At 44.1% G+C, this 23,467-nt stretch overlaps 1 protein-coding gene across 1 annotated transcript in view; it reads right to left on the bottom strand.

Moving 5' to 3' along the window:
* Positions 1 to 20,834, bottom strand: part of LOC130472585 (uncharacterized) — a 35,407-nt gene extending 14,573 nt beyond the window's left edge. Inside the window, exons 1-8 of the mRNA XM_056843958.1 lie at positions 20,413 to 20,834; positions 19,049 to 19,253; positions 18,138 to 18,233; positions 17,184 to 17,414; positions 15,770 to 15,792; positions 5,935 to 6,053; positions 4,496 to 4,528; positions 259 to 737 (exon numbers count right to left, since the gene is read on the bottom strand). Coding sequence (XP_056699936.1) covers positions 259 to 737; positions 4,496 to 4,528; positions 5,935 to 6,053; positions 15,770 to 15,792; positions 17,184 to 17,414; positions 18,138 to 18,233; positions 19,049 to 19,253; positions 20,413 to 20,834 — 1,608 coding nt within the window. The remainder of the gene's footprint in view (positions 1 to 258; positions 738 to 4,495; positions 4,529 to 5,934; positions 6,054 to 15,769; positions 15,793 to 17,183; positions 17,415 to 18,137; positions 18,234 to 19,048; positions 19,254 to 20,412) is intronic.
* Positions 20,835 to 23,467: the final 2,633 nt, after the last annotated feature.

Below are 23,467 nucleotides of genomic sequence, written 5' to 3'. Positions count from 1 at the left end.
GGAGACCTGGGGGGGGGGGGTGTCTATTCACAGCTCTCCTTGACTACAAACCTGTTATTCTTTATAATGTTAAATGTGTCAGAAATAAGATACAAAGAACAAGGGGAACATTGGGAAATTTTACTCTGGTTAGTTTTGGTGTCCAGGAGTCTGGAGAGGCCTTTACAGGGCTCTTGAGAAATAATATTTTCTTATTGATTGTCCTGGTGAGAAGAGACGGCCTTAAGAGGAGACTTTGAGGTAGGCTTTTGAACCCACCCAAAAGAAGGGCAGGAGGGTTTCTCCACGGAAGGAGGCTCCGGAGAACTCGTGGATCAGGGATCCTCGTTCAGCGTCGAAAAAGGCCACTCGGCCCCCAGCGTAGTTCAGGCAGACTTGGATCCTCTTCAGCTCCCCAGTCAAGGGAAGGGCATCATCTTTTATCTGAGGCTGGAAGCAGCCCCCCCTCTTCCCCTCCTCCCAGATCCCTTCCTCAGGACTAAAGATGATGTCTCCCTTCAGCATCCTCACAGACTCTCTGGCCACCCCCACGCTCCATCCTTCCTCACTTCCCACAAGGACTTCCCAGAAATGGCGGCCTGCTGTGAATCCCTCACAGCCCAGCACAGCACCATATTCGTCAAATGTCTCAGGATAGTTGGACAGATAGTGTTCTATTTCTTCCCATCTCATGCTTTTCAAATGCTTGGACAGGAAGATTTGGCAAAAAGCCGTGTCTGGATCCAGAGTCACATTTGCTGTTGCGGGAAAAATGAGGAGAAAAGAAGAGAAACGTCAGGTGGGAGATTTCTCCCTCTGGCCTTTTCTGCCTCTTTCTCCTGCTCCCACCTTTTTAACCCTCTCCTAGATTCACAGACTCTCCTGCCTCCTCCTGACCTGCTAAAACGCAGAGCAGCCTTCCTGGGAACTTCCAGAGAAGGCAGATAAAATGCACAATAAAAACCCACAGGAACACAACCCATTTCCTAACACATCCTCTCCCAAGCAGGGGACCTTGAGAGAGAAGAGAACCATGGCTATTTCATTCACAGGGTTTTGTGTGTATGTGTAGGAAATTACACATGAGAAAGCATTTACACAAACACCCAAATCACATGAAAATGAGAAGAAGCACAGAATAGGTTGAACAGGTTGTGGCTCTTAGTCCTGATCAGAGACACACCTCAAAACAGGTCATATCACTGAATGTGGCCTTTAGGGTGATTTATGCATGGGAGCTTTACCTGAGGTTCGTTGCTCGCTGGACCCACACTTTCCTGTTGGAAATCTTTGCACCAGCAGTCTCCAAAACTCAAATCAAGTCCCTCTCCTTTAAATGCTGCTTTGTAATTGGCTTACTTCACAGTGTGAAGGAAAATCCCCCCCAAAAAACCCAATTGCCACATAAAAATGCATTTTAAGAACAAAAAACAGAGCAATTTGAAGGGGGGGGGGAGAAATCCAAGCCTCGGTTTTAAAAAGCCTTTATTTTGCTCAGAAAGAGCTCCGAGGAAGCATTTGAATGCCTGCATCTTGACATGCAGCTTTGTGATTGACTGTAAGACTGCTTTGTCTTCTGCACAGAGATTTCAGCTGGGCTGAGCTCAGGGGAGAACAAAGGAATGGGAAGACCCGGACAATGGGAGGGCTGGCAGCGAGCTCATTTCTCATGGAAGGAAAACACATGCAGAACTCCAAGGAACAACAGAGTCAGACAGGGGGCGAACGTGAGTCCAAGCACCCATGCATAAATGAATTAACTGACTCTGAACAAAACACAGAGACTGGAAGGGGGTTCCCCATTGCTTTCAGCCTGCCAGGGAGATGTGTTTCTCAACTGGCATTTGGAAGAATTTTGGGTGGACTTGGGGTGGTTTCTATATTTCAATCAAAGAACAAAGATTTGACTGAACACAGCTTCCCAGGGAATATCCTGTAAGGTAACATTACGGCAGCAACACAGTGAAGCTACTGGCTTGCCTGCACCTTTAGAGGATGCCTGCGAGATCAGACCGTCACACCACAGCCTGAAGGATCTGCCTTCCACCCTTCTGTTTTTTAAAAGTTGTCACATCCAGCCTGATATAGACATCTGGTGTGCTTGAAAGATAGCACAATGTTTTGTGCCAATTGAAATAATAAATAATGAAGATATTACATGAATTTTGTTCTTCTTTGGGGTTTTTGCAAGGACACTATGGATGTACCGGTACATTTTTCCCCTTTATCCCAATAATATTTCTACTCAACCCAACCTTCAGTTATTTATTCTAAAAAATGATTACCCCTCTTCTCCTACCATTCAAGGTGTCTTCCAGTACACCTTGAATCAAAAACACCCCAAAAATATTTTCTGTGCTTCGCAGCATAGGGAACTTGGGGGAAGGAAGACAGATCGGAATTTTCATTCCCTTGGAACTCGCTATGTCTTCTAGAGAGACCCAGATGCTTCAGTCCCCCAGCAGCACCCGCCCCACTCCCCTGGGCCTTTGGCTTAAAAAAAAAAAAATCAGTAATAGCATATCATTGTATTGATGCTTTCCCCTGTATATTGTCACAACAGAAAGGTCTAGAGCAGTGGTTCCCAACTTTTTTTGGCCATTCCCCACTTAAGCATCTCTAAAATGCTGATGCCTCCCCTGCGACATTTTCCCCCTCTCCACTGTCACCAGCTGACCGCCATGTACATTGATCTTAATTTTTAAAATGTGTATGTCACAATATATATTTATATACTGTATATGAGGCCCCTAGAACCATAAGAAATGCAAAAGAATTCACTGTTAATAACTTATTCTCGAATTGCCCCCCTGTGGGGCGTGTGCCTCACGTTGGGAACCACTGGTCTAGAGACTTACTTTTTAATGAAGGCTTGGAATTCAGAGAACCAGGTACACGTATTGGTAAAACATGGGTTTCCATATCATTTTATAACAGTATTGTTTGTTTGTTTTTAATCCCCCAGAGGTGAGGGAAGGAAATGGTCACCACAAGGACAGGGTCAGAGAAATGGCTGCCACATAGGTGGGAAAATCTGAATACCAGCCATCCAGGCTTTACTGAAAACCAGGAAAGATTGAGAAAGATTGGAGAAAACCTGGGAAACCCCAGCAGGTGCACAAATAAAGTGGGGAAGCGGGAGGAAGGACATTTCCCCAAAAGATTTGAACCCAGGGCAGATAACCTGTGAGAAGATGGCCAGGATCAAGCTAGAATTGACAGCAATATCCTTGGTATTGAATTCATGTCCCCTCCCTGCTCCTGTGGAAGCAACTTATTGATAGCTCTGCAAAAACAAAGCCCTCTTGTGGTATCCTTGGTGGCAGTTTAAAAAGAGCTTCAACATTACCAATGGGGAGCCCTTCTGCACTAGAGTTTCCATCACAGAGCTATCAAACTTCAAGCATGACCTACTCTGGGCTGGAAAAACGGATGCCTCAACAGCCACCTTTGGCAGAAGAATACACAGTCTTTTGTTATGGAACTCAGTCAAGCAACAAACGTTCTTAGGCATCAAGAACGGGTTTCCTTGACACGTATATTTTGCAGAGTCTTGAAAATGCTATTCTAATGCAGCACCAAAAGGTAAAAACTTCATAAAGCAGACTAAATTTTTAAGAGGAAAATGACCTTGTGACCCTAAAAACACACATACATCTAATATCCTGGAGGTACTATTCAAAAACCAGTTCTGCAACTTTACTGAAAGCTTTGGTAAAGGATTGATATGTTGCGATGTACCATCAATGCTGTTTGAAAATGTATTCATTTAAAACAGCCAACAACTGACCCTTCCAAGAAGGGAGCAAAACAGAGCAAAGCCAACATTTGACCTGCATCCATGAATGTGGCAAATGGAAGTTCCCAGTCACCAGCACTAGAAAGCATCTGCCTTCCTTCGGTCTGAATTTACTCTGAAATATACTCGGGAGACAGCCCCCTCCTGCCCAGAAGTGTGCATCCAAGTGACAGAAGACCAAACTGAAGAGGCTTGTGAGTGACAGGCACATCGTTCCAGTTCTTCTCCAAAACTCAAATTGTGGGTGAACAACTGGAAAACAGCACCAGGGCAGGCTGGACTTCTGCTTTCATATACTGCCATTCCAGAAACGCAGCTTTTAAAACAACAACCGTGGATCCAATACACAATTTATAGCACCTGGAAACTGAGGAAACCTGGAAAGCAGGTGGGGAAATCCACTGGGAGAAATGGGATTTCCAACCTGGTCTGGGCCTCTCATGGGAGGATTCTGATGGGCCCTCAAGGGCTGATGCCCTCAACCCTTCCCTATTGTTTCAATATGGTGGCAGGTAGGTGAAAGGAGGCAGTTCATCTCCTCAGAGATCACCTTCTCTTTCCCCCTGACAGACCTCCTCAGAACAAGAAGGAACTGGCTGTGGCAGGGAGGGAGAGAGGTTGAGGAACAAAACAAGAAAAACACTAAGCAGAACAGAAAGTGTAAGGTGAAGCTTTTTAGTTAAGAAATAAATGATCAGTGTATGAAGACAAACGTACCTTTCTGCAGGGGAAGTCCAGAATCCAGAGTGTCTAAGGAAGAAACAGAAAGTGAGCAGCAGACCCTTGTGCCTATCACCAATCTTGTGACAAAAACATCAGTTAATAATATTTCTCTTGGGGAGGGAAGGTGCCATGGTGTAGCCCCGACTCATCAGATCTTGAAAGCTAAGCAGGGTCGGTCCTTGGATGGGAGACCAAAGAAGATTCTGCAGAGGAAGGCAATGGCAAAGAAATCTCTGCTTCTCACTTGCCTTGAAAACCACTTTCTGGGGTTGCCATAAATTGTTGTGACTTGATGGCACATGCATATATATTTTCCTCTGAGTTTCAGCTAAACAGTTAAGTAGAACCTACTTCTGGGGAAAATACTTCCCAAACTTTATTGATGTGGTAATGTTCACATTTCTTTTCACTAGTGACTTTTAGTGACTGGAGATTGACTTCATAGAATGTATGCTAAGGACTGCGGCCCAAGGATCCACTCCAGCTAAACTCAGGATCCTTCCAAAAAGAGATTCCACAGTGCCATCCGAAGCAGACTTACCGCCTTCTAACTCCGCTGATTTCGATGTGATTAGAAGGGTGTAAATCTGCTTGAGACCCCACCCTCAGTCCCCCTGAGACCCCTCTGTGGGCTCAGCTACGACATGCTCAAGCAAACACAGACTCTCAGTCAAAGAGACCCATTTTGAGAGGTCCAATTTGGCCACAGACACACTGCACTGAGGATAGGGGTAGTTATTCCTGAAAGGAATGGGGTGGGTGTCTCCATTTCATGAGGATGCCTTGAAGGGCAGTTTCCTCCCCCTCCCTTTCATTTTAGCTGCTTTTTCCACCACTACATCCCAATTTGCCAGTCCACAGACACAAATGACTAAAGAGCAGCACCACAGAATAATTTTCAGAAAATCCACGTAATGCAATTCTGAACTAAAGTTGTGGGAGAATTCTGACCACAAAACCTTCCATGGTGAACTAAAATATCCGTGTGAATTAGTACACACAATTCTCACATTCCTGGGTCTGCTAACTATAGAAGTCAGGGATCCCCAACATCGTGCCCATGGACACTGTGGTGCCCACCAATACATTTCCTGGTACCCACTAAGTATTCCACAAAATGGCCAGGGCAAGGTGGGACTTTTGCCAAGCAAGGCTTCTGATTGGCTATGCAGCTTTTAAAAAAATGTTGCTTGGGCACCATCTGCCACCACAGCGCAAGGATCTTCACTGTGTGTCTGCATGTACATTGCAGCAGCCATTTTGTGGCTGGCTCCACCTCTAGGGGCAGCTATTTTGTGGCAGCCATTTTGAGGTTGCTGCTTCAGTCGTCTTACTTGTGGGCCTAGATGCACCTGGGTGGCCACTGTGCTAACAGACTGCTGGACTTCATGGGCCTTGGTCTGATCCAGCATGGCTTTTCTTATGTACATTACCTTTCAATTGCTTCTTGATGCCCTCCAAAAGGGAATTTAAATCCCAGAAGTCCCAGATGCGCCACTTCAGTACAAGAGGAAAAGCCACTGGATTCTCAAACGCCTCCTTTTCTTCATACCTGGAGAAAATCATGTCAAGGTACCATCCATCCAATTCACAACTCCCCCCCCCCCCCCCGCCGCCAGGTGGATCAGAGAAACTGAGGAATTGCCAGAAAGTCGAGAGACACATGCTGAGGTGAGAGCAGAGTATGATTGGAGGCTATTCGGAGAGGAACATCCACCTGACAGTAGCTCCTGAGACCCCAAAGCCACACAGCAGCCGTGGGGGAATGGTCAGGCCTCTACTTTCTCCTCGCTGCGTTTAGAAATGTCTTTTCTCCTTGCTCAAGGATTATCTGCCAGTTGCATTCCTTTTCCGGCTTTGAAGCTCGTGAGAGCCTGGCCCCTTTGACCTGTGGTTACTATGCCAACATACTATCTGATATGACCTATAAGCCCATATATCCTGTCGTTTGTCCTTTTCCAGTTATTCCTGCCTTTTTTACCTTTGCAAGCTCTGAATACCTGTATGATCTCCATTAAAGTCAACTCTTCTTTGGATTACCTGTCTGCGAGTGTTGCTTGTGGGAGTGCATCGGGAACAAGTGCTTACATTGTCGAAGGCTTTCACGGTCAGAGTTCATTGGTTCTTGTAGGTTATCCGGGCTGTGTAACCGAGGTCTTGGAATTTTCTTTCCTGACGTTTCACCAGCAACTGTGGCACGCATCTTCAGAGGAGTCACACTGAAGGACAGTGTCTCTCAGTGTCAAGGGTGTAGGAAGAGTAATATATAGTCAGAAATGGGTTGGGTTTGAGCTGAGTATTGTCCTGCAAAAGTAATGTGCTAATCATTGTCCTGTAAGTATCAAGATAATGTGCTAATGAGGGTATGGTATATTAATATGGAACCATTGTATCCTGAAGTGATCTGTTAATGTGTGTAATCCAAAACTAATCTGCAAGGCTATTGTTGAATGTTAGTCTGGAGGTTTTCAGGACAGGAAGCCAAGCCTTATTCATTCTTAAACTCTCCTCTTTTCTGTTAAAGTTGTGCTGATGTTTATGAATTTCAATGGCTTCTCTGTGCAATCTGACAAAATAGTTGGTAGAATTGTCCAGTCTTTCAGTGTCTTGGAATAAGACCCTGTGTCCTGTTTGTGTCAGTCCATGTTCAGCCACTGCTGATTTCTCAGGTTGGCCAAGTCTGCAGTATCTTTCATGTTCTTTTATCCTTGTTTGTATGCTGCGTTGCGATGTAAACTTCTCCACAGCTGCAAGGTATACGATATACTCCTGCAGAGGTGAGGGGGTCTCTTTTGTCTTTTGCTGATCGTAGCATTTGTTGTATTTTCTTGGTGGGTTTAAACACTGTTTGTAGGTTATGTTTTTTCAAAAGTTTCTCCATCCTATCAGTGACTCCTTTAATAAATGGCAAGAATACAGAAAAATGGAACAGGGGTTAACCAGCCATACTTCCAGACAGAAGCAAAAGTTTAACAAATTACAGGAAAGAAGACAGACCAGTCCAAAACTTGACAACAAACGGATTATCTTCAATCTGACAGACCGACAACTCTCACCTGAAGAAACTTCCTACACCCTTGACACTGAGAGACACTGTCCTTCAGTGTTACTACTCTGAAGATGCCTGCCACAGTTGCTGGTGAAACGTCAGGAAAGAAAATTCCAAGACCTCGGTTACACAGCCCGGATAACCTACAAGAACCAAAGTGCTTACATTATTAAAAATATAAAACAGAGTCCATTTGGGCTCAAAGCTCCACCACAGGGGGCGGAAGGGCTCCTTTCGGCCCCCCAGCCATTTTCCTGTGTGGAAACTGTGCTGGGGAGTTATTTCTCCATTTCTGCTGCTCTGCCTGGACTATTCTGTGCGTGTGAAGCAGCAAAAATGGGGAAATAACTCCCCTCACGTGGGCTGTTTCAACATGTCAAAGAGCTGGGGGGGCAGAGGTAGGAGCCCTTCCTCTCCCACAGGGGCATCTGGAGGGCAAATGGGCTCTTGCTATTCCCCACAGTTGGTGGGTGGCCATGGGGAACCCAGACCCAACTCTGAAAAAACACAATCAAGTTTGGCCTTCAGAACACCAACCCCACATCCCCTGCCCAGATCTGCCTTGCAAATGCCATGTGGAAGAAAAAGAAAGCCGGGGTGGTTGAGAGTTCTGGAGTTTAGGGTTAGAGTGAGGGGAGGGATTGTGGCTCAGACGAAGAGCCTCTGCTTGACATGCAGAAGGTCTTGGGTTCAACCCCTGCCATCTCCAGGTCAGAGGATCAGGTACTAGGTGGGGTGACAGACCTCTACCAGAGACCCTGGAAAGCCACTGCCACCCTGAGTAAACCATACTAATTTTGACAGACCAATGGTCTGATTGAGTATACGGCAGCTTCCTGTGTCCCGTGACTAGGACTGTAGGACCGTGGTTCAATCCCACATTCAGCAATGCTGTGAGGACAAAATGGAGGAGGGAAGGTTCAGTGCCTTCATGTCTTTTTCTCCATCTCCCATAATACTGGAAGTCAGGGGCACCAAATGAAGTTGAGAATTCACTGTAGGTTGAGGTAGTGATGGCCATGACCACAGACAGCTTTAAAAGGGGACTAGGCAGTGCTAGGAGGCAGTAGCAGAGGAGGGCCTCGGCCTTCTACACCGTCCAGGGGTCTGTATTGGCCACTGTGTGAAACAGGATGCTGGACTAAATGGACCACTGGTCTCATACACCAGGCTCTACTTATGTTCTCAAGAGTGAGGCTGAGAGATGGTGGAAGGAAACAGGTCACATGACATCACCATACCCAGAAGTGTGCTTCCTTCTGTTCCTTTTAATCATTTGCCCCTGGGGGGAGGTGTGGAAACTTCGACCCCAATGATGTCACATGGCTTCTCCCTCTGAAACTACCCGGGAGTCTTAAAGCAGAAATGTGAATTTGCTTTTTATTTCTTTTTTTTAAGCGTGAATTTTCTGATCACCAGCTTTGAATTCCCCATTATGGGTTGCTCAGAAGGACAAATGCTTTCTTTCGAAAGCCCTGCTGTTACCATAGCTGCCAACGCAGGGCAGCAGCAAAGTGGCTTCCTGATTGCGGGTTTCTTTGCCCCAATGGCTGATGTGAACAAAAAGCACACAGGGTAGGGGAATCACCGCCATTCCTACTTCGCCACAGCCTTGAATGTGGGGCAAACAGCCAAGGAAATTTTGAGTAGGAGCAGCACATTTAAGTGCCATGTGGTTGAAGGAATATTGATGGAAACATGGCGCACCACACCAACTCCTGCTTCCTCATGTGTAGTCTCACCCGACCCTCCTTAACAAACCAAGCACATCAGATTCGGTTGGGCGGTCATCCCCGTGTTCACCTATAAAGTGCCCCCATAGCCATCCCCAATGCCAACCAAGGCATTGTCTGGGCCAAATAAAGTTTTCAAACTGCCATTTTGTGGAACAAATGTAGCTGAGGAGATTGAAACACTGAATTTCCTGGGGTAGTTTTCAAAATGTGACTTTGTTTTTTTTATATATATATAATTTTTTTTATTTTCATAATAAACACAAAAAAAAGAAAAAAAATACAAAATACATATACATAAAAAGAAAAAAAATTACATGTTCAGCGCACTATTTATCCACTAATACAATATTCAAATCACTCTATAAGCCACATCGTGCCCTGAATCCAAATCCCATTCCCCCACCAGTGCCCTCCACCATTGGACTTCCGATGGAGTGTTATGACATAACAGAAAAAAAATCTATTATTATATCATATTTAAAATCATATTATACTATAATTCGTTAACTATACTTTTAAAATCCGTTTTTGCCACTTTGTCCCAATATGCGGTGGCCTTTACCCACGTACATTTAAATTCCTCCATATCTTTACCATGTAAAAAAGCTGTAATTTTGGCCATCCGCATATACATCCATAATTTTTCTCGCCACTCTTTGATTGAAGGTTTACTTGTTTGCTTCCATTTTTTAGCAATTATAATTCTTGCTGCAGCAAAACTATATTGACATATGACTCTATCACCTTTATCTAGATCTCTTTTTGGTATACCCAATAAACAAAAGGCGGGGTCTCTCTTAATTTTTGATTTAATCAGATTATTAGTTTCATTCAAAACTAATCTCCAAAACCTCCTTATTTTTTTACAAAACCACCAAACATGCATAATTGTACCTGTTTCCATACCACATTTCCAACATAAAGCTTCATCATCTTTCTTCATTTTACTTAATAATACTGGGGTTATATGCCATCTATAAAACATTTTATACAAATTCTCTCTTATTTCATTTGAAATGGTGAACTTAAATTCCTTTTTCCATAACTTTTCCCATATTTCCAAATCTATATTATAACCTAAATCTCTCATCCATTTCAACATCACTAACTTAATCCTTTCTTGTTCTAAATTTATTTCTATAAGTAATTTATAAACCCTACCTATCAATCCTTTATTTCCCTTGGATAGTATAATCTCAAATTTCGATTTGGTTTGATTAAAACCCAATTTATTATCTTTGTTAAAAACATCTCTTAGTTTATAATACATAAACCAGTCTTTAATCTGAAGTTCTTCTCTTGATTTCAATACCCATATACCTTCTTTATATTCTGTTATTTCTCTATAGTTATTACAATCCAAATTTAAGTGTACTCCTCTTCTCATAAATGCTTCTATAGGGTTAATCCAGCCGGGAGTTTTACTTTCAAAAACTTCTTTATATTTATTCCATATTTGTAGTAAGTTTTTCCTAATAATATGAGAATTAAATTCTTTATTTACTTTCTCCTTTTCATACCACAAGTAAGCATGCCACCCAAATCTCAACTTAAATCCTTCTAATTCTAATAATTTCTGATTCTCTAAGAGAATCCAATTTTTGATCCAAGTGAAGCATGCTGCTTGATAATACATTTTCAAATCTGGTAATCCAAATCCTCCCGCATCTTTTAATTCAATTAAATTATTATAAGCAATCCTATGTCTTTCTTTACCCCAGAGAAATCTCATAATGTCTTTTTTCCAGACATCAAATATCTGTACACCCTTAACAATTGGCAGGTTTTGAAACAAAAAAAGCATTTTAGGTAATAACATCATTTTAACTACCGAAATTCTTCCCCACAGTGATAATGGCAATTTTTCCTAACTTAACAGATCCTTTTTTATCTGTTGCCATTGGTTCACATAATTATCTTGGCATAAATTAAGATTATTATTTGATATCCATATACCTAAATATTTGACTTTATTTTTGATATTAAACCCCGTCTTTTTTATTAATATTTGTTGTTGTGAAAGAGTCATATTCTTAGTTAAAATCTTAGTTTTAGTTTTATTAACTTTAAACCCTGAAAGCTTTCCATAAACCTCCAAAATTTTATTCCATCTATCAATTTGTTCAATCGGATCAATAAAAAAACATACTAAATCATCCGCATATGCTTTAAGCTTATAATGATTTCTACCTACACCAACTACATCATCATTTTTTCTAAAATTATACAATAATAATTCTAATACTAAAATAAACAATAAAGGGGAAAGAGGACAGCCCTGCCTCGTTCCCCTTTGAATTTCAATATTTGGTGATAATGACCTGTTTATAATCAAATAGGCAGATTGTTGTGTATATATTCCTTTTATAGCTGTTTTAAAATTCTCACCGAAATCCATAAAATTTAATACCTTGAACATAAACTGCCAATTGACATTATCAAAAGCTTTTTCAGCATCCAAAAATATCAGAGCTATTGGTGTTGTATCTTGCTCTGCGTATTCTAAAAGATCAATTACCACCCTCACATTCTGACTCATCAACCTTCCTGGTAAGCTTGATCTTCATGTATTACTTGATTTAATACTCTTTTTAATCTCATAGCTAAAATTGCTACAAATAGTTTGTAATCAGCATTTAACAATGAAATTGGTCTAAAGTTTTTAATTTCCAATATATCAGAATTTGCCTTTGGTATTAATGCTATATTTGCCTGTTTCCAAGTTTGAGGGATAATTCCTTCTGTCAATCCTAAATTCATTACTTCCAATAGATAAGAGATTAATTGGTCTTTAAATGTTTTATAATAAGATGCGTTAAATCCATCTGGACCGGGAGATTTATTTAGTTTACTTTTCTTTATTGCCTCTTCCAACTCCTCTTTAGTTATTGGAGGATCCAATAAATCTTTATTATTTTTCCCGTCTCCTTTAGTAAGGTACATATCCATTTCTACCTCTGAAGATACATTTTTTCTGTATAAGTTTGTATAAAATTCTACAAATGTTTCTAGTATCTCCTCTTTTATTCTTGTAATCTTACCATTCCTTTTAATTTGAGTTATTGGTATCTTTTTCTCCTTCTGCTTAAGTTGCCATGCTAACATTTTACCTGGCTTATTTGCATGTTCAAAAAATCTTTGTTTATTGTACATAAGTTTTCTTTCAACTTCTTCTACAATTAAAAATTCATATTGCTGTTGCCAATTTCTAATCTTAGCCTGCTGTTCCTGTTTAGCTACTTTATCTTGCAACCTGCTTAAATAGCTTTCCCCTTTTTTTATTTCATCTAATATATGTTTTCTCTTATTCTCCCTTTCCCTATACCATCTTGTATTTTGTTGAATTAATAATCCTCTAATTACTGCCTTGCCAGCATCCCAAACTATATCTTCACGAGTACCCTTATCTATATTTTCTTTAAAATAGTGCTGTATTTCCATCTTCAATTTAGCAACTATTTTAGTATTTTTTAAAAGGAAATCATTAATTCTCCAAGGTTTATATCCTCTATCTCCCATTTGAATTTTAACTGAAACCGCATTGTGATCTGACAAAACTCTAGGTAAGATCTCTGAATCCTCTGATTTCTCTATTAGGTCTTTCAATAACCACAACATATCTATCCTGGAATATGTAAGGTGTCTTTGTGAAAAAAAAGTATAACCCTTCTTATTTCCATGTGCCAGTCTCCAAACATCAAACATATTCCATTGATCAGTAAGAGCATCAAAGACCCCTGGTAATTTTCCTTCATTAGACGCTTTTTTCTTTTTCCCAGATCTATCTTAGGTACTTTAACACCGTTAAAATCCCCCATCCATATCATTTTTTCTATGGCATATTCAGCTAGTAATATTGCTAATTTGTCATAAAATACTTTTTGATTTATATTAGGCGCATATATTCCCACAAGCATTATCTTCTGAAAACCACATGTTATTTCAACTAACAAAACTCTTCCCTCCGTATCTTGATAAACAACTTTTGGTTCCAGTGAAATAGGTATGTACATAGCTATTCCATTAATTTTTCTACCTTTATTACATGTCGTGAAGAGTGTACTCAACCTTGAATGTTCCAATCTAAATATATCCTTTGGGAGTATATGAGTTTCCTGTAAACAAATAATATTAGCATTACTTTTATGTAGCTGGTGAAATATTTTCCTCCTTTTATTAGGAGAGTTCAATCCGTTGATGTTCCAAGATAAAACCTGTAACATATCAAAAGTCAGTTAGATCCCATAATCTTCCACATTCAACATTAACAGCCATATTACTTATTGCCCCCCTTCCCCCCATTATTTAGTCTTCAGCTTCATCAATTGGAGAATCCTCTGAAAAGTCTATTGGCAAGTCTCCACCTCCAGATGCTTCAGATGCCTTTTCTTCTTCCGTAGATTCCCTAGTTGGAACTTGCTTGGTTGATTTAGTAGGTTTAACCAATTCTGCATCATATCTTCTTAAGAACTGCTCAGCCTTATCCACTTCTGTAAACTTGAACCTTTTTGCCTTAAAAGTGAAGGAGATACCCTGTGGATATTCCCATCTGAATTGAATTCCACTGAGTCTTAGACGTTGAACAATCTCCATAAAATCTTTCCTTTTCCTCAGCAATCTTGCCGGTATTTCCTTCATCAATCTCAAAGACTCATCTTCAACTTTTAATGGTGTCTTGTAGTGAGTGTTAAGTATCAGATCCCGGTGACTCCTCGAAAATAATTGAAGCAGGCAATCCCTAGGTACCTTGTTTCTGGTTGCATATGCAGAATTCATTCTGTAAGCTGTCACAATCATCCCTGCAATAACTTCTTCAGTTTCCTGTAGAAAGTCTGCCAAAAGAACTGTCAGATATCCACGTAAATCCCGATTTTCAACTTTTTCTTTCAAACCACGTATGCGCAACAAAGATTCTTTTATCTTAAGCTCAATCATCGCCATCTGGTCTTGTTGTCTCTCATCTCTATCAGATGAGGATGCTATTGCCATCTCAAGGGTGTCCACCTTCTTCTTAATTTCTTTAACTTCCTGTGTATTTTTCTTGAGCTTAGTTTCAACTCTATCTTGCCTGATAGTCAGAGATGAAATTGTGTCTTGCAAGGTAGCTATTGCAGCAGAATTTTGAGATGTAGTTGCTGTATTCTGGGATAACTCCTGCTTCATTTCTGTAACGTCTTGATGAGTCTTAGTTAAAAGTTCAAAAACAGAAGTCAGTGTTACTTCAGGCTTGGCTTTTGGAGGCATCTTGGCAATAACAGATGTTGATGCAACTGGAGAAGTTGTCTGTTTAGTTACAATTTGAGTTACAGAGGACCTTCTCTGAGGAAGCTGTACCACCAACTTTGTATCCTTAAGAATGTCCTTGGTATGTTTCTCTTTTTCTCCCATTGGTAAGCTGTGAAAACTGAAGACAAAACAGCTGGCAATTGTAATCCAGAAACAAAAAGGAGAGAGGGGGGGGGGACTTTCTTTTAGCTCATTACACAGAAATTATTTCAGATGAAAGAATCCCATTGAGAGAAAGCAATCACTATGACATCTTAAATGATTTTATTCCATGTCACTTGATTGTTCTCCAACTCCTTTCTTTTATTTACAAGTTCTTGCTTTAGTGAGAAACTTTTTGCAGTGCGTCACACAGCTGGCAAAAAGCCAAAAGTCATAAAACAGAGCATAACAGAACTATAGATGGTTCTAAGTGAAGTCTTTAGAAAGCAATACTGCCACACACCCCAAGTTAATGTTTTAAGTGTAGGAAAAAATTCTTTATTCCAAATTTAAAAGGAAATCGGATCCCACCTCGCTTTCACCTTGCTGTGCCTTTAAGATGGCGCCGGCCATTCAGAGGAGTCCCGTCAGAGCGACCGCCGCCGATTTCGTGGCGGCTATCACTCAAATGACAGGTCCGCCACCGGCACCCGAGTCTGCATCCCCTCTTACACCGAGGGGTGCCGCTTGCCGGATCTTCAAGGGGCCAGTTAAACACCCCACGGCAGCGAGACAGCAAGAGTGCGGCTCCGCGCTTGCGGCGGGGGGCCTGTCCGACCCGGAAGTCTAAAATGTGACTTTGGAAGCAGCTGCTACCACATCTCAAGGACCGTCACTGTGTGGCGGAAGGTAAGCGGCAAAACACATTTTGTGGCTGGCTCTACCACCTGCGGCAGCCATTTTGTGGCTGCTCCCACCACACCATGGCAGAATTCCAAAAGTGCCTGCCGCCTCAAAAAGGTTGGGGACCCCAATTCTAGAGATGCACAGCTAGGTGTCAACCCAGACCCCCCACCCCAATACCATTTCACTTCACGGTTTCTAGTTGACGAGGATGTGTTTGCCACTGTGGCTGTTTGCCACTGAAAGATAGATGGAGATCCACTATCTTAATTATACCCAACTTGGCCCTCAGCCATGACCCTGAAGGAGCACATTCTTTACAGGATACCCAGAACCCTCCCAGCATTAAGAAGGTTAATAAGATCCATTTACCTCTGCAAGGTGCTTCTGGCATCCTAAAGAAAAAGGGCAGAGACAGAGAAAGAAGAGAGACTCAATGGTTGCTAAAAGGCCACACCAGGAAGACCCCCTCAGACCCTGGGAGATTCTGTACTTTGGCCCTTCTCCTGGGTCCAGCTAGCAGACTCCATTCGAAGGCTCGGGGGCATCTCCATAAAGTGGGAGAAAATCTTTGTGTTAATATCAACAAAGTGGAGCCATTTCAGAGCAGAGCTGGGTGATCTACTTTGATGACTCAACAGTGGCCACTTTCACAAAGGGATTTTCCTTCACATGGAAGGCAGGAAGCCCTCGGATTAGGACATGTAGCTCTCGTGGCCACCTGTGGAAGCAGAGGCATTCCCAGCAACGTTCCTTGCCTCAGCCCTGCAACTTTGTTATTTTCCTTCTATCCACACTGGAGGGCATTTCCCAGGCTTTTTTAAAAAAACAGCTATGTTACAATAGCATTGTAACAACACAGTGGTCCCAAATCGTGAAAACATAGTGGTCCTAAAAAGTATTTAATCCTTGTTGTTGCAGAGTTATAACTAAAAATGTGTTGCCTGCAATTTACTTCCTCTAAAATAAAAGCTAGGAATTGTTACAACAGATCATTATAGTGTTACAACGCTAGAGCAATCTAGCCATTGCCCCTTTCAGTAAAGCTTGAGAAAAGCCCTCTGATTGGGGGTGGGATAGGGGCCGCAGGGACCGAGAGGAGAAGAGCCAAACTATTTAAAGGGCTTTCCCCCTTTTTCCAGCAGTTTTGCAACGTGGTTCAGCAGGGAAAGGGTGGGGGTCTGGGCACAATGCAATTTTATTTGCACAGGCACTATGAGTTGGCAGCAGCAAGCACAGGGGTGCCAGCAACAAGTGTGTGGATGCCACTCTCCTACCAAGCGTTGTTGCGGTCGTGTGTGTGTGTGTGCATTTTTGCACACCCATCTGCATGAAACCAGTGTAAGCAACATTCCCGTCACCCACATTCATCCTTCTGTTAAAACTTGCTGTGAAAAATCTTGCCTATGACCCCTCATTCCTGGTGGTTTGGAAACAGCCACCCATGAACCTGGTTTGACTTGCATGTAGTTCCCCAGACTGTTGGTTGACACACAAACACACTTCTGCTTCTGAGATGGGAACCAAGTGGCCTCAGCCTATCAGAGAAAGGCACAGGGCTCTGGGGGGGGGAGCAGCATTTCCAGGGGGTGGAGTTTCACAAGTCAGTCCCTGGCTGGAGGTGTAATGGGGAAGAATGGAAAGCAGCCCATTCACAGAGAAGAAAACTTTCCAGCAACACAAACTGGGCTCATTTGCTTCCTGCCCAAGCAAAGGAGGCACAGAAAGGGCTTGGAGGCAGCCTTCTCCCAAAGGGGAGTCTGAGCTGTTCCTGCCACACTCTTACCTGCAGGAGTTCACTTGCTGGCTGCTGACTCTTCTCCTCCATCTCCCAGATGAGGCTGTCCAGAGAGGAGAGCTCCTCAGAGAGTTCGGCCAGGTTCTGGTCCCTTTTCCTTGCTACCTCCCTCTCCACCTCTTCCACCTGGGATAGCAGAAGTTTCTCTTGCTTATCCGGAAACGTATGCAGTTGCCTGAATTTAGTCATTGTCTTCTGTTGCTCTCCTTTGGTTTGCTTCTGAGATGGAAAAAGAAGAAAAGAAGAATACAGCAAGGCTCTGCAGTGGGAAGAGGTATGTTGGGAGACTCATAAAAACATAGGAAAAGCCATGCTGGATCAGACCAAAGCCCATCAAGTCCAGCAGTCCGTTCCCACAGTGGCCAACCAGCTGCCTCTAGGAAGACCACAAGCAAGACGACTGCAGCAGCATCCTGCCTGTGTTTCGCAGTATCTAATAGGCATGCTCCTCTGATACCAGAGAGAAGAGGTATGCATCATGACTAGTATCCATTTTGACTAGTAGCCATGGATAGACCTATCCTCCATGAACATGTCTACTCTTCTCTTAAAGTCTTCCAAGTTGGAAGCCATCCCCACATCCTGGGGCAGAGAGTTCCACAATTTAACTATGCGAAGGGTACTTTTGCAAAGAACGTATCAACACTGGGTAGAAGGAACATGTGAATTATCTTTGCATTATTCTCTTCTTGGAGTCCTTTTACTTTACAAAACTCAAATGTACTGCAGCACAAGAAGCTTCTCATGTCTCTTTCCCCCATGCATAGACACTATGGTTACTTCCAGAACCCTTTTTATTGCAGAGCTATAAGAGGACAGGTGTTCCCCTTAACATTCACTAATGTCATTCTAAATGGTCTTTCATTAACTTTTCTGTGGGAAACCAAGCCATTCCAAATGGGAAATTCCAGTGTCTGTTCACCCAGCAGTCAGGACACTTACGAGCAGGTCTTGGCTTTCCTTCACTATATTGACTTTAGACGCCAGAATTTTTTCTCTCTCCTTCCGCAGAATCTCCAGACAATTGCAGAACTCATCCTGGGGAGGGGAGTCAAAATATTGAGGTTTGCTCCTTTTGCTATAAATCATAAAGCAATACTGTCATCAAAGGCCAAATTAGACATAAGTACAGGATGTCCCGCCCCATGTAACCCCTGGCCAGACGGTTACAAGCAACTCCAGAAGAAGAAGAGTTGGTTTTTATATGCCAACTTCCTCTACCACTTAAGGGAGATTCAAACCAGCTTACAATCACCTTCTCTTCCCCTCCCCACAACAGACACTTTGTGAGGTAGGTGGGGCTGAGAGAGCTCTAACAGAGCTGTAACTTGCCCAAGGTCACCCACCTGGCTTCGTGTGTAGGAGTGGGGAAATAAATCCAGTCACCAGATTAGCCTCTGCCGCTCGAGTGGAGGAGTGGGGAATCAAACCTGGTTTTCCAGATCAGAGTCCACCGCTCCAAATCACTGCTCTTAACCACTACACCACGCTGGCTCTCCAGGCTAGCAATGTTTTTTAAATGAAGAATATCATGTGGGGGGGATGGTTAAAATCTTCTACTAATAGGCTGCTGCCCCCTGGTGGCTAGGCAGGACAATCACCTGGCCAGACATCAACACAGCCAGCCCTGAAGGAGCCAACGTCCTAACATCACCTCTGAGCACAAGGGGAGGGTGATTAGGAAGGGAGCAGCCAAGCCAGGAGAACGGTAACAAAGAGATGTTGTCACTCCCCATTTGGGTTCAAGGCCTGAGCGCTTCCCAATGAAAAGTGTCATAGGACACCCAGGAGTGCAGCTGGAAAGGATCCACACATGATCTTCCCCACCATCGTCCACCTTTTCAATTTCTGACCTTGTACTCTTGGGAAGCCTCCTTCACAGGAATGATTTTGTGATGTTTGTGCTCCTGCGACTGGTCACAGACCACACAGATGAGGGCTTCATCTTCTTTGCAGAAGAGCTTCAGCGGCTCCTGGTGCTTCTGGCAAACTCTCTCCTTTCTGGCTGCCACGACCGTCTGATCCCAAAAACAAAATGACCACATTTGTTTTATCCGCGCCCCCCCCCATGTTTTTGAACTCTCTCTCTGTACTTGTAAATATTGGACATAATCTGTGATTTATTCAGAAAAAATATATTGCATAAGAAAGAGGGATGTAACCAAGCTTTTATTGACACCTCAAATTCCTTTGAAAGCCAATTAATTGATAACAATTCCTAGTTCGGAGTAAACCACACACTCCCTGCATCTACTTTGCCAGTTGGAAAAGCTGATCAACACCTTTCCTGGTGCATGTCAAGAGGTTTTAGAAAGCGGGTGGAGCTTTTGTCCAGGAGGACTTCTGATTGGCCATTCGAGAGCTGATGGGCTGTGCAGGTTTTTAAAAACATTGCTTTGGCAGCAGCCTCCACCATGACAGAAGGATCTTCGCTGTGTGACTGAACGGAAGGTGTGGCATCCATTTTGTGGCTGTGCCCACCACGTTGTGTCAGAATCCCAAAGGTGCCCACAGGCTCAAAAAGGTTTGGGACCCCTGCTCTGGATATCCCCCCTTAGGCAGGGACACCTCTTGGACTGGCCACGCTGCTAGATCTCAGTCCAGGAGAGGCAACAGCATTCCCACTGTAAGGAACGGATGGGTGTGATATTACTGCTCAGCTGGGAGGAAACGGATCATGTCCATGGGAGGTGGCACAATGACACCACCTCCTCAACAAACAAACTCTACTACCTACAGAGGAGTCTCCTGGTGGTGTGATGCCAGGGCTTCGAATCTACGGCTGAACAGAGGAATCAAAATATAAAGCTGACATTATAAACAAACCAGCAGCAAGGAGGCCCCAAACGCTCAAGGCCGCTTTGCTCCAAAGGGAAACTTTGAGCCAGGCACCAAGATGCAAGAAAAGTCTCCTCTCCTGGGGAAACGGAGGACAGTAAGAGCAGGGAAGGGTTAGACCGAAGGAGGGATCTGCTTAGCCCAGGATCTTGTTTCCAACTTTCCTCAACCCAATGCGAACAGTTAAAGGCTGACCAGCTCCTGGCTTACTGTCAGGCAACTAGGGTGTGAAATTAAATTGGCTTAATATCTACCATTATTTGCATTCCAGCTGGGACTCTTTTCACTGGACTGAAACTAGAGAAGCCAAGGAGAAATCAGGGCTCAACCCCAGCAAGACCCACAGAGACTTTGTACCTCCTTCTTCTCTCCGGCCTGCTCCTCCAGAGGAACCACCTGGTGATCTTGGTGCTCCTCGGATCTGCTGCAGACCACGCAGAGGGGGGCTTCGTCCTCCTTGCAGGTAAACTTCAGGGGCTCCTGGGGCTCCTCGCAGACCCCCCTCCTTCGCTTCTGCCCCCTTCGCTTCTCCTCCTTCCCTTCCAAAGGACTGAGTTTCTTGGCTATTTGGACAAAGTTGGCCAGCTGCTGGTTGGGCCGGAGGGTCCCCTCCTGCGCTCTCCCTCTGCATTGGGGGCAGCAGGAAGCCTCGGCCCCCGACTCCCCCCAGCTGCGGCTCAGGCAGGCGCGGCAGAAGTTGTGGCCGCACTGGGCGATGGTCACCGGGTCCCTGAAGAAGTCCAGGCAGACGGAGCAAGAGGCCTCCTCGCACAGCTCCTTCAGGGGACCCCCCGCCGCCATGGCTGCCTCCGGGAAGGGGGGAAGAGAGTCAGTTTCACTTTGCAAAGCAGGCAGGGGGGCGTTTTCCTCCCTGCAAAGGACTCCTTGCTGCTGCTGCTGCTGCGCACTCAACGGCAAGGCAATGGGCAGCTGGGGGACGGGACAGTTGCTAGGAAAAGGGCCGGGGTGGAAGGCGGAGTCTGGGGAGGAAAGGGCTCCTTTGCACCCCTTTGGCAGGTATTTGCAAGTGTCTCGGGGGGAAGGGGGACATTCCTCTTCGCCTCCCAAAGGACCCTTCCACGCGGGGTGTCCCTGAGACTAGGGAGAGGCTTCCCTGCCGGGCTGGGGAGATCCGGGGGTCTCCAGCGACTCTCCGCGAAACGAGCCTGGAAACATTCCCCAAGCAGAAGGAAATCGTCCTGGGAAAGTTGGAACGAGGAGGAGAGGCGCAGCGGAGCAGATTTGCCGAGGGGAGCAACTTGGTGCATCTTCAGCCCCTTTCCAGAACAACAGCCAGGTTCATATCTTATTACTGGGAGGAGGAGGAGGGGGGGAGTGGCAGAAACTCTCCAATTTCCCCTGTGAAGCTGACTCGAAAAAGAGGGAAGAAAAGCTCCGACCGTTTGGATGCTATTCCACTTCTCTGCCCTTGTCTACACGAGAGTTGTTCCTGCAGCAGCAACACGGCCGCGCTCCCTGCAACCTGAGCGGGCAGGAGGGGCTGCACCACTCCAGGCGGTGAAAGAGGGGAGTCCCGTTTCCGAAAGCTCCCCCCCCCCTTAAGGAAAAGTCCACGCAGACAGAAAAGCAGCACAGCAAAGAATGGGTTGAGAATATTACCTTGCTCCTTGAGTGGCTAGTTTTCTACTGGGAGAGAGTCAAGTTTATTAATACGGTCGACTAGCCGATCACGTGCCAACACATCAAAATTTCCCGACACAATAGTTTTGCGCCGCTGAATCACAGACTGCCCATGCATATAAAGGTGTAAGGTCAATCAAAGAAATCCCTGGTTAAAATTGTCACATTAAAATTGTAAAATATTCTAGCAATCATTCTCTAATAAAGCCCTGTGTAATTTAATAGCAACAGCGCAGAACTTGGCAGTTTGGAACATCAGCTGAGAGTCTTCTCCTACCGTAATAGGAGCTTCTTTGCCAAAAGCTCAACTGACTCATCAGGGAATTTACCAAGTAGGGGGGAAATAAGCTTTGATCTAACTTCGTGGTAGAATGGGCAATATATCAGTGCATGTTCGATGGTTTCAATGTCCCCTGTTCCACTCCGACATAACCTCTCTGATCTAGGGATCTTCTTATATTTCCCTTCTAAGACAGCCAATGGTAGGGCCTGGCATCTGGCAAGGGTAAAGGCTTTCCTATAATTAATAGACTCAAGATGATAAAAATAAGCTGCAGGTGAGCACCAAGTATCTAGATTTATCAGGTGCTACGAAAAATGGTGATTTTCCAAGGTCTGTCTGGTGTTCAGTGTCTTCCACCCTTTGTTTCAAGAAACTCGATGCTTGATCTATGCCCATGGGGGAGAGAGAGAACATGTGTGTGTGTGTGTGTGTGTGTGTGGTATACCCAGTCTTTTAGTTGCACGTGCACAATCTCTAAGCCTTTAACACAGGCAGGTATTCAACCTTCTGAGCTTGGAGGAGGCGGAGCTATGCAAATCAGGGACCCGCCCATATTGAACTTGCAGTGGGTGGATAGGTGGGCCCTAATACCCTTTTCTGCTCTGCTTACATTGTCATGTTTATTTATACTGTGTTTGAGATTTCTGCAGTCCTGGGATTACATGGAGAGACAGTGTGGTGTAGTGGTTAAGGTGTCAGACTAGGATCTGGGAAACCCAGATTTGAATCCCCACTCTAACATGGAAACTTGCTGGATGACCTGGGGCCAGTCACAGACTCTCAGCCTCGACCCTGGAAAATATTTGGTTGGAAGATCTCCAAAGAATACCAGGAGTATGCAGAGGCAAGCAATAGCAAACCATCTCTGAACATCTCTTGCCTTCAAAACCCTACGAGGTTGCCAATGGCAAATACAAAAAAGAAATAATTACATGGCTTGTTACAATTCTCATCCTGTCAATTGCATTGGTTTAAACTGTGCAATCTTGCCTTGGCTCTAAAGAAAGTAAATAAAATAATAATAATAAGACGACGACGAAAAAGAGTTGGTTTTTACATGCCGACTTTCGGCTTACAATCACCTTCCCTTCCCCTCCCCACAACAGACATCCTGTGAGATAGGTGGGGTTGAGAGAACTCTAACAGAGCTGTGACTAGCCCAAGGTCACCCAGCTGGCTTTGTGTGTAGGAGTGGGGAAACTAATCCAGTTCACCAGATTAACCTCCCCCGCTCATGTGGAGAGGGGAATCAAACCCAGTTCTCCAGATCAGAGTCCACTGCTCCAAACCACCGCTCTTAACCACTACACCGCGCTGGCTCTCCTCACCCTTCACTCACTCACCCTCAGCAGCGCCTGGCTTTTAATAGCTGAACGGAGCAATGGTTTGCACTGGGAATATTTCTGTCTCCCTATTTGGAAAATTGGGGTGAGAGACCTCTGAAAATTGGGGTGGGAGTCCTCTGAAGAGACCTCTAAAGAGTACCAGGCGCTTGACGCAGAGGCAGGCA

The sequence above is a fragment of the Euleptes europaea genome, chromosome 1 (assembly GCF_029931775.1).
Source record: "Euleptes europaea isolate rEulEur1 chromosome 1, rEulEur1.hap1, whole genome shotgun sequence".
Classification (NCBI taxonomy): Eukaryota; Metazoa; Chordata; class Lepidosauria; order Squamata; family Sphaerodactylidae; genus Euleptes; species Euleptes europaea.
The sequence above is the reverse complement of the archived record's forward strand: the minus strand, read 5'-3'. Positions and strand labels throughout refer to the sequence as shown.